This window comes from Oculina patagonica, chromosome 4 (assembly GCF_052425735.1).
Source record: "Oculina patagonica isolate OP01 chromosome 4, crgOcupat, whole genome shotgun sequence".
NCBI lineage: Eukaryota > Metazoa > Cnidaria > Anthozoa > Scleractinia > Oculinidae > Oculina > Oculina patagonica.
Window position 1 is genome coordinate 51,915,601 of NC_135761.1, and position 12,089 is coordinate 51,927,689.

Here is a 12,089-nt window from a genome sequence, read left to right on the forward strand (position 1 = left end):
ACAGAGGCGGTGGTTTAGAGGATTCTTCATCTTCTTCGGCTTTCTTTTTTCTTTTCTTCTTAGGTTCGTCTTCGCTAGGATCAACGTGTTGAATGTAGCATTTGTGGCTGTCTACCATGACCGAAAATCCGCAGTTGTAACAAGTGCCCATACCACATTTATGACGCATCAAGACATCGAGACGCTGACCCTTCTTGACGGTACGTGTCGATGAGTGAATCATTGCACAACATTCGGGACATTTTTTGGTTGTCTCGCAGATGGAGTACTTGTCAGGCGTCTTCAAAAGGTGATGCGACATACAATTTTCTCCAAAGAAGCAACGGTTGCATGTCTTACAGTAGATAGTTGGTTTTGCAAAACAGTCAATGTTGTTAGAAGTTTGATAGTCGGGGCAGTCAAACTGTTCACAAGCGGAGCATCGTCGTCCTTCACAGGGGTGGTTTTGGAGATTTTCATGGTCATAGGCCCGGTTGCAGTGGTGACAAAAGTAAGACTTGGACAAAAAGCCTCCAAAACTCGTACACCCATGATAGTGCTCGTCTACTTTGACCATTTGTATGACATGAGGTGCTGGTGGACCACAGAAGATAATGCAGTGAGGCTTATCCACTGAGAGTACTTTTATTTGGTACTGTGGCAACGTTTTTTGGAATTGTTCCAGTTCCACCAGACCACAAGGCCCTTCAGGAACCCCTGCCTCTCGGTGCAATTCCTTGGCCATTTGAGTCTGTACTGGATAGCCATTGCGTAGGTTTTGATACAGTCTATCACCATCCACATTGTCCTCTTTATGACACCAGGCGCGCATGGTGACAAGGGCTCGGGCACAGCACAACTCGTCTTCATTGGTGATGGAGACGATCGATTGTTTGCGGTGTAGTAATTTGTGCACAGTTTCTCGACCAGGTTTGTACTTTTTACCGTGACCACTACCCGGCCCTGGCATATTGATGAAGGTTGTTTCGACGGCGAAAGTGTCGTCTGCGGAAAACTCTTGGTTTGAGTTTAGGTTGGCGGCGAGGCTCTGCAAGTAAGTATCCAATCTGTCACTGCCTTGTTCAAATTCTTGTACGGAAAAGATGGCCGATTGGAAGGCGTGTGAGAAAGCGTCAGACTGCGTTACAAAGTGGACCCTGGTGTAAGGTGTAGTACCTGTCATATTTTCTATTTGTCTTTGTATAGCTCGACGTAGCGCCTCTGTCAATTCTACACCTAGATTGTCACGGGGTGTAGGTTCTCGCCGCTGATCTAACCTGGTCCTGAAGGTAGTCCTGTTTACTACATCACGCCACGTACGACGCTGTCCTGTGGGGGTCATCTGAAACTCATACAGAGGTTCGCTAGTTACACCACCACCATGTTGCTCCAATAGACCATCTTCTTCGCATAAGGCTTCCTCGTGGGTACGTTTTAGTTGATCGCGCCTAAAAGCGCCAGCTTGCGCCAGAGTCGCTCCAGAAAGAGCGGGTGTACGCCAGGTGGGCGGAAGAGATCGGCTCCTAATAGAGCCAGCCGAAGCCCTAGTTCGAGATCGGCTCCTAATAGAGCCAGCCGAAGCCCGAGAAGGTGGCAAAGAAAGAGATCGGCTCCTAATAGAGCCAGCCGAAGCCCTAGTTCGAGATCGGCTCCTAATAGAGACAGCCGAAGCCCGAGAAGGTGTTAAAGAAAGCGATCGGCTCCTACTAGAGCCAGCCGAAGCCCTAGTTCGAGATCGGCTCCTAATAGAGACAGCCGAAGCCCGAGAAGGTGGCAAAGAAAGAGATCGGCTCCTAATAGAGCCAGCCGAAGCCCGAGAAGAACGATTCCTTCTGGATTCACTTGAAGAATCGGACTCCTGAAAATGAAACATAGTCCTGCTCTTGACACTGCTTTAAAAAATGAACCGATAAAGACGCGTCTCCTCCCCTTATGTCATGGAGGCGTGATATGACCAATCAGAACATTTTGAAATTAAATTACTAAACAGACATTACAAGTAACGGTTCATTATATAAAACTTATAGTTTTCTAGCTGGACAATATATAATATTATTACATAATCATCAGTGAAAAATTCGGGAAATGTTGGGAAACATTCGTACGACCTTCGGACAGCATTTTGCAAATCTTCGGAAATCTTCGGAAAATGGTCGGAAATCTTCGGGGAACATTCGTACGACCTTCGGACAACATTTTTGCAAATCTTCGGAAATCTTCGGAAAATGGTCGGAAACATCGTAATTAGTAGGTTTATAATTCGCTCACTCGTGAAATATATCGATTTATACACTCTAAGATAAATTTCATATCTTGCGCAACCATGTAATATCCTCTATATATGTATACACCAGTCATAGTTATGTATTTTCAGAAGGCTTAAACGGAATCAATTTGAATGGACAAAATTGTTTTTCTTTCAACACAACAAAAAGAGAAGTCCACGAAAAACAAATACCATGGTATGGAGAGGTCAAGACCTGTCATCATCGCTCTTTCGTTGTCAATATACCCTCCCGAAGAAGTTGACTCGAGCTATACCCTTTACCCCGAGGGGTAAAGTTGACTCACACTAGTGTGGGTGCATGTGAAAAAGAGCGTTCGTCGTAACTCACCCCTGACACCAGCGCCCTCCGAAGAGGTAGGCTTCCCCTCGCGGGAACCTCCAACCACAGCAAGACATTGGTCTTTAGCGAACAAATCATTTCATTGCATAAAAGAAAAATATATTCTCCAGACATTTTTTTTTCGCTACATGCGCTACATTGCGCTACTTACATTGCGCGCGCAGAGTGACATTTCTATTCATATGGATAATTGTTGACGCAGCTGAATTTTCGTTTATGACGTATTAATTAAGTACGTTTAACTTTTCTGCCTATTTCGATTCGTGTGCTAAAATATTTGTTTATGAAGAACCCGGGTCTCGATCCCGAAAAAATCTTTGATAACCTTTCAAAATGACTACAGAGCCGAAAAGAAACCGACTAAAAAGCCCACTCTTCAAAGGTAGGTTCACCGCTTACTATATACGTTAAGAATTCAAGTTCAAACTCTTTAGAATATGTTCTTGTTTAAAAAACTATTTCGCATCAACCTTAACAGTTTTACATTCCTCAAAAGCTAGTTCACTTTGACAACGCTTAAACAATTTTCATCTTCAAAGACCGCTTAGATCAAAAGCCGACAAGTTTGAATCAAACAAAGAAACACTCAACTATAAACGTTAAGAATTCGACTGTTCTAATTAAAGTTTAATCTAAGTTCCTTTTCTAATCTAAGTTCATTTTCAGGCACACGTAAAAAACCGAGCGGCTCCTAATAGAGCCAGCCGAAGCCCTAGAATGACTACTCTAATTAAAGTTCAATCTAAGTTCATTTTCGAATGAAGAAATACACCTTAAGGATGCTAGAAAACACTACAACTAAGAACAGAAAAAACATCACTTACCTCAAACATATTTGCTTTGCCATAAGAGAACTCCATGATGTTATCAAAGACGGAGAGAACATAAAATGATTCAAACAATGCCGCAAATGACTCAAGTATGGCGGAAGCGTACCTCACAGAAAACTTTAGTTTACCTTCCGTTCAATCAGAGGCTTGATCTTGTAACCAATCAGCGCGGCGTATTTTTAATTTAGGCAATTTTCGATCCGTTTTTTTCTCAAGGTCGCAGGTTGAAACCCTAGTTTACCTTCCGTCCAATCAGAGGCTTGATCTTGGAACCAATCAGCGCGACGTATTTTTAATTTAGGCAATTTTCGATCCGTTTCTTTCTCAAGGTCGCAGGTTGAAACCATAGTTAACCATAGCTTTTTTAGTCAAGCTTTCATTCGTGTTTTACTCGCAAACTATCAAAGTCAAAAAAAAAAAAGTATTTTCAAAGAGTTTCTAATTAGTCTACGAAAAAAAAAATGGCACAACGACAGAGCAGACGTGTACAAGGTTTGGAACCAGAAGTCGGAACCTTCGAGGAGCGGTGCTTCTTCTGTCTTTCAGACATCTCACTAGAACGCGTAGCATGTCCATCCATTCGGCGGCTTCCCTGCTGTTTGAAATTCGTACACACGCGGTGCCAGATTCGGTGGCAGGAAACCCATACCACATGCGCACACTGCATCAGAGAAATTGTTCAACCAGCAGCGCAAATTTGGAACCCTCCAGAGGAGATTAGGGCCATTCCACAGAGAGAAGTGGCAAGACAAGCTTTAATCCTGTACAGAGAAAGTGAAACGGCTTTCCGATATCGCGTCACCCCCGAAGTAAGTAATCATGCATTTGAAATGTGACTCGCACTTAAGTTTTTTGTACTAAAAAGCTGTGTTTGTTGTTTTTCTTTTCAGTTTCCTTTCTCTGTCAATCCGGCGACATGGTTTAGTTTGTGGGACGCATTAGACGCCTATCTTTCTCTCCACGCAACGGATCTTCCTCTAATAATCAGTGGAAGGGTGATTTCAAGGGAGCGCCTGCATTTCGTTCACCGGTTTAGACTAGAAAGCCTGGTAGACTATTTAATCCCCATTTCAATGCATATGTACGCGTCGCGCGTGCGAACACGATTCGAATATTCCACTAATTCTGACATGGAAGAAACAATCTCAATTGTAAATATTCGTGGCGACGACGAGTAATTATCTTTTTTTTTTGTCTTGTATATAGTTGTTCCATCACATACATACATCAGCTCGCACACACAGTGTCTCCATACTAACTTTATCTCCCGAAAAGCACACACTCGAATTTGTAAACTGTTTTTTATTTTTTATTTTGAGTAAGTCGGGCACGGATCACTAAGATCACGTACACGCCCCGCAGTTCTGTAATTTCGCTTTTGCTGTTTATATAATATAATAGTTAAAAACATTTCTGCTGTCTGTCGTGAAACTGAGTGAGTGTGCCACCTAGTTTTTACCATTACACCATTGGTTCAGGTTACCTAGTAACCATGACTGGAACTCGCCCCAACACGCTTGTATGACGTAAGAAAGCTTGTCTGAACTTGCCCTATTGTTATTCAAATTTTAACCGTTCATACCTACTCACTGTAAGTACTCACTGTAAGTAATGCAGTATTACTTTTTCCATGACGTCATTCAGAGGTAGTCACTTTTTCATGTTAATGACGTCACTTTACGTGGACCCTACATCGAATCTCATTATATACCCACTAAAACAATAGCTTGCGTGGGCTCCACGCGTGGAACGTGACTCCTTGCGTGTTTTTTAACCTCGCGCCATGTTTTTATGCAAATCCCTGAATACTGCAATCTGATTGGTCCATTCCAATTTTTAATGATATGTACTCGTTCCTGATTGGTTACCAGCTCGTTGAGCGTGCTCTACTACTATATATGTTATTTGCCGGCTGGGAGGTCCGTATAGTGAAAAACTGTGACCGAGGTCTGAAAATGCTGCCCGAGGCCGCAGGCCGAGGGCAGCATTTTCAAGGCCGAGGTCACAGTTTTTCACTATATGGACTGACCCTAAGCCGGTAAATAACTTATTTATTTTTTTCCTACCTCTAATGTGTTTGATTAAAAAAACCAACAAAGATTTTCTTGCAAAATGTGTTTGTATTATCCACGCGCATCCTAGTCAGTCTACGGCAAGAGTGAAGAATGATTCGTTTGCTATATTCACTGCTATATCAAAGAGCTTACTGTCAAACAAATTAAATTCGCTAAAATGAACAGTACTCAAGGAGAAGTTCATCAGAAGCAAGAAAAAAGCATCTGAATAATAAAAAGCACAATGTAGAACCAAAACAGAGTATAAAAAATCAGCGAGTTGCGAAACACTTTGAACTCCATTTCGGCTTGTGAGTTCTTTCAGTTAATTAAACTTACTTTTCGGACTGGAAAGCACTTACAACACATATTTTCCAGCTATTTACATTTGTATTTAACGAGTCAAAAACCTCTGTGTTTATTCCCACAGTATTCTGTTTTGATAAAAAGTTTGCGAAAGTGAAACTGAATGAAGCTGAAATGTGTAGTTTGGTCGCCTACACACGGCACAATATTGCGAGAATTAATTTGACCGTTATTAAAAAAGCCTCTCATTTTCTTGAATGGCGATAAGCAGTATCCGTTTTTGGAAAAAAGTAGCAGAAAAGCAAGGTGTTTGAACGGATAAATCGAGTCTGTATACCCGCCGACTTGCAGTTAACCGCAATGGCGTGAAAATCAGTGCGAATGCACAAACATCGATCGACAAACCACGATCATAAAACTTCATTTTGTCAATAAAGATCATGAATACTCGCCTTTTGGAGAACTTCAAGGCCTTTAATTCCACTGCTAATTTTCTCATACAAATTTAACAACGGTTGGTGAGCAACAACATCGATTTTGGAGAGCAAAACTGTCATGGACTAGTTCGTCTCGCCGCGAAATTAAACTCACGAAAGCGTTACCGTGGCCCGTGGAAGCGGGCAGAGATAGGAGAATCTTGCCCGCGCTAAGAACCAATCAGATTGCAGGATTCGTTACCGTGCCCTCTTGGAAAAAAATAAATAGAGGATAATACATGGTTGCGCGGAGATATGAAATTTATCTTCGAGTTTTCAAATCGATAGCTCACGAGTGAGCGCAGCGAACGAGTGAGATATCGGATTTGAACACGAGAAGATAAATTTCATATCTCCAAGCAACCATGTATTATTCTTTTTATTATATAAACCTACTAATCACGATGTTTTTTACGACTTTCCGAAGATTTCCGACTATTTTCCGAAGATTTCCGAAAAATTTCAAAATGTTGTCCGAAGGTTGTACGAATGATTCCGAACATTTTCCGAAAATTTCCGAAGTTTTCCGAAGATTGACGAAGATTGCCGAAAAAGATCCGAAGATGTTTCGACTTAAGATCGATTTAATTTGGCCCATTGAGCATTGAAACATGGCAAACTCTGCAAGCTGATTGGTCAAAATGATATCACACATGTGTGGATATCATTTTTATCCACACATGTGTGATACCATTTTTCTCGATTTGCTACCACTCGCTAAAACACTGCAGTTTATATAATAAAAACATTTCTCCCCGGTTTGGCCTGAATGACGGTAACTGCAATATCCTTTATTTTGTTTGTACTTAAAACAAATATTGTTAAAATAGAAAGAAGCAATTCGTTTTAATTGGACGAACATTAAATACTAATGTATTCTTGTGTCCTGTAGTTTATTGCAAGTACTCAATAAATTTTATTTGGAGCTCTCAAAGGGGGGATATCTTTCAGTTTATTTAGTCGGAAAGGTGTCTTTTGAGGTCATAGGTGTTATCTTGTTCAATCTCACTACCTGTCCAGATTGGATAAGATAGAAATTTGCCATGAACCATGAAAGTATGAGTAGACCTTTTAGGTTTAAAGCAGCATCTTTTCAAATTTTGCAATCTGGCGAAGATAATTTTTTTGTCAGTTTACAGAATATATATGCTTTAAATAAAATAATGATCTAAACGATTAACCTGGCAAGTGACAGTGGAACAAATGTGGTGCGATACAGTCTGCGACTAGTATTTTCGACCCAATCTTTTTTATAATTATTATAAATCATCTCCACAAATAGTTGACGAAAAAATGGCTTAAAACTTAAGCTAACGTTATCAGATGGCTGCTGCGAGTTCATTATTTTATATAATTTATAAATGCATGTTTCGGAATATTCTATTTAAACGCAATTGTTTGCGTTTTTAAACTGTGAAAATAACGTTAGTAAATTTAGAAAAGTTGACTTTTAGAACGTAAGAGCTTTCGGAAGAACGACGAAGGAATGCAAGAATATTATAACAAGTCGGCATATTGTTTCCGATAAAGATTTAAAAATTAAAAAAATTAAAATTGAAGAATGTTAGGGTCAATCTTACCTATAGGCGACAAGAGTTGCCGACTTGGGGAATCATTCACTAACAAAAGTGAATCTTCAATTTTAAGGTTAACTCATGAACCTTATAGCGACAGTGATATTCTATTTGAAGATTGAAATTGATGTTACCTTACAATATAGCTGCATGAATGTGGCAGGTCAGCGACTTTGGCTTTACCTGTGTCCTGCTGGGTCTCTTTATCTAATTTATGGTGCATAAAGATAATAAGCAAAAGCGTTCATTGGTAATCCGGGGTGGTTGGCAACAAGCTGCCTCGTCCCCAGGCGCCGATCAGCCGGACGGTTAAGGCGTTAAGGCGGAAAAACAGGGAGCGCGGGGATCATTCACACAACGCCAAGCAAACGTGCACGACCAACGAGGAAGACGCCTGGGGACGAGGCAGGCAACAGCCAAGTTCCTGGCGTAGTCAACCGCTCTATTCATTACACAAGGGCGCATGCTCGAGCGTTACTTCCTTACAGCTATAAGGACGGCGGTTCTCAAAGTGGAAGTGCTTAGTTTTTCTAGTAGATCCAGTACAACATTTTCTTTTCTTATTGTTGTCATTGGGCAGTTTAGCGCTTATTTATTCACTAATTATTAATGCACTATCCCTCTTTACCTCTATGACATCCGCCCATAATGTGAAATCCCAAATCAATAGTTGTGCAGTTGTTTGTCTCCCACTCATACGGGTAAGAATAGGAAATGATGATGCGTGGACAACTGGAATGAGTGAAAAAGAAAGAAAAAATAATAACATAGGCTAGAACAATCTTGCTTAGAATTGAGGTGTATTGAGATTTCACTCAGTGAGTTTCCATCGAACCATTTCCGATAATCCTTAAACATCCAAGCGTTTCAATAGTAATCAAAAGTTAAGAGTAGTCCATCTCCATCTTTTTTTTTCTGGGTTAGTTGAATACGGATTTTCATCACATTCATCACATTTTTTGGCTAAATCGAACATTATCAAAACAGCTCTCAATTCCGCGTGTAGGTTTACTTATGTGCAAACGTTGCCCTGTAATTTATATCGCTGGCCTTTGCTCTCCTTTCCAAGAAATAACACATGCAAAAAGTCACGTTTTCTTGCTGGCGGCGCCTAAAGGCTGATTCTCATATGATCGCCCCGATCGTCTCTGTCGCCTCTGTCGCTTCAAAACGTTTGCTTGCGATCGGGGCGATCATATGAGAACATTACAGAGACGTCTGAGACGATCGGGGCGATCGCGATCGCTTCGATCGCCCGTGTTCTATCCGGGCGATCGGTCGAAGACCGCGGCGATCGCTAACGATTATATGAGAACTACTGCCCCAGAGGGAGAATATCGAAGCGATCCAAACTGTCTCATGATGCATCAGTATTACCCAGAACTACTTTTCTGTTTGGCCTGCCTTTTGCTTCTTCGCCGTAAAACGGCAATAATGAGAAGATAGGAGGCTACGAATTTTGCCTTTGCATCGAAGGCTGCCTTAAGCGATATCGGAGTTTTGAAAAAACCACGGGATCCACATGATATGCGGGAACAGAGAAAAGATCATGAATTATTATCTTGGTTGATTAACCCTATTTTGCATATACCAGACGATCGGGGCGATCATATGAGAACCCCCTAATCGCTTCCAGTCGCTTCGATCGCCTCAGAATTTGCAAACGACAGAAGCGCCAGAGACGATCGGGGCGATCATATGAGAACCAGCCTTAAACGAATTTCTTTGACAAACAGTAAACAAAGGAAACCTTTTGTTCTTCAAAACAAAGAAACCAGCGCAAACCCTTAAGGTCGGGACACACTAGGCGACACGTCGCTGCAACACGTCGCTGCGACATGTCGCCTTGTGTGACATGCGACAAACTATGTCGTTGCGACAGAATTTTGTCTCCGCGACGTGTCCCACGAATTCAAACCAGTTTGAATTCGTGCGACACATCGCAGCGACAAAATGAGCAATAGCAGCGTTGTCGCAGCGTGTGTACACGTCTGCGACAAATCGCTGCGACAAAATGTAACTGAATTAACCAAAAGGAGACCGTCATGTATTTTTGCCATATTAAATTGGAAAGCAAGTTCGCATTTCCACTTTTCCAAATTCACTGTTTGTGCAGCGAACAAACGCCTTGTCGCAGCGACTTGATTTGCAGCAGTACACACGGAGCGACTTGTCGCCTAGTGTGTCCCGACCTTAACGCAAAAGCTTAACCCTAACGCAAAAAGCTCAACCCTAACGCAAAAGCCTCACCGTAACCCCAAGGGTTAGGTTTGAGGTTTGACGTTAGGGTTAGCATTTCAATTTAGGGTTGGCGGCTCGACCCTAACGCAAAAGCTAAACCCAAGGCTTAGGGTTCGAGCGGCTTATCCCTAACACAAAACGGCCAATGCCTAGGGCTAGGGTTAGCATTTCAAGGTAGGGTTAGGATCAGAGTCATCCTTAACCCTAAGATCACGCTTTTCTTGTGGCAAGCTTTTTTTAACGAGCTGGTGTTTTCACTTCATATTAGTCTTGCTTACAGTTAAGTGCCAGTGGAAAAATGTCTAGTGCTGGATTACTGTGGACAATGTAAGCTGCAAAATCTTTTTTTTTGCATATGTTATTTATGAAAGACGAAGCAATGGCGAGTGTAAAGAATTCATCGCCAATGTTTAGCACATGTAGACAAACCTGCATGCGAAATTTGGAGCTGTTTTGATAATGTTCGATTTAGCCAAAATTCAAAGGGACGTTTTTACGCACACCCTTTCACATATTATTTCATAACGTTTGAACACGGGATTGTTTCTCTTTTTCTCTTTTTACCATAAAATACAAACTATTGGAGGGGTTTCTCATAAGAGGTAATTTGAAAAAGGAGAAAAAAGCCACGAAATGAAACAGTAGTGTAAAATGAATCAGTCATCTGGTTTTTCTTGTGAGGGAACCTAAGCTTACAAGCCCCGTGGTATTTTATAGGTTCCCTCGCCATTTTGTTTTCTATCTTTTATAATCTTATATTATATTGTAGTTTTGTATATTCATAAATATCTTGTGTATTGATTTGTATTATTTTTTTTTTTTCCATAATTCTATTTTTTGTTGTGTGGCAAAAAAAAAAAAAAATAATAAATAAATAAATAAATAAATTATAGAAAGGGTAACAACAGACAACTGACTTACTGTCCCTAGCCGCATGTAGAGTTGAAATCTCCTGGCCCACTCGGAATCTTCAATTCAGTAAAAAGAACTGTAAGATTATGTTTGTAAGAAACAAGTTTAAAAAAAAATCGTAAAAAACGAATAAAAAAAGGTGACACTGACTAAAATATTGTTTTTGGACGTTTCGGTCACTACTGTTGCCTTCCTCAGCAAGATAAAAATGCAAATGTTCAACGGCGTCCTGTTAAAATATGTAACGAATGTGTGAAAACTAAATGAACTTTCCGAGTGTAACAAAAGTCTCTAGAGCATTCTTAATGAGTCTATAAATTCTTAATGCTATTGTAAACGTTTGGTAGCGCTATGTGTTCGTTTATAGCGTTCCTATCACGCACAGAATGCCAAGCTTCGAGAATTAGTCGTTGTTTCCACACCGTTGACCTGTCAACAATTTCGACGCTCTCCAAATCTATTTGATGGACGTTAAGCATATGGTGTTTTGCCAACAAAGAGTTTTTATCCAATGTTGCGTTGGCCTTTGCGTGTTCTTTCATACGTGTTTTAAGCGCGCGTGATGTCTGACCAACATAAACACAGTCGCAATCGTTACACTTGATCTTATATACAATTCCTCTGGTATCCTCTTTCTCGATCCTGTCTTTTGTTTTTTTTTTCAGTATGTTCGAGATGGTACGTATAGGTTTATGGGCGACCTTGATGTTGAAGCCACGAAGAACGTTTGCAATTCTTTCGGAAAAACCTTTGGCGTAAGGGAGGATAACAAAACCACGATGGTCGATATCATTTGTTTCTTGTTGTCTACTCGGTTGGCGCAGATTGTGAATAAAATTTGCAGGGTAGTTATTAGTGGCGAGGGCTTTCGCTACTCGCTTAGTTTCCCGTGATACTTTCTCCTCGGTGGAAGGAATGTTCCTCGCGCGATCCATGATAGTGCGAACGACCGAGTGTTTATGCTGGGGATGGTGGTGTGATTTGAAATCCAGGTAACGATCGGTGGTGGTAGCTTTCCTGTAGACAGACACGGTGATCGAGCCATCTTCTTTTCTGGTTGTTTTGGTGTCAAGAAAGGCAATGGAACCTT

The 12,089-nt window shown here is 41.1% G+C and overlaps 1 protein-coding gene across 1 annotated transcript in view; it reads right to left on the reverse strand.

Annotated features, from left to right (window-relative positions):
- Window positions 1–8,337: 8,337 nt before the first annotated feature.
- Window positions 8,338–12,089, reverse strand: part of LOC144650553 (uncharacterized) — a 33,298-nt gene continuing 29,546 nt past the window's right edge. Inside the window, exons 9-10 of the mRNA XM_078510259.1 lie at window positions 11,009–11,055; window positions 8,338–8,578 (exon numbers count right to left, since the gene is read on the reverse strand). Of these exons, the coding sequence (XP_078366385.1) occupies window positions 8,540–8,578; window positions 11,009–11,055 (86 nt within the window). The 3' untranslated portion in view covers window positions 8,338–8,539. The remainder of the gene's footprint in view (window positions 8,579–11,008; window positions 11,056–12,089) is intronic.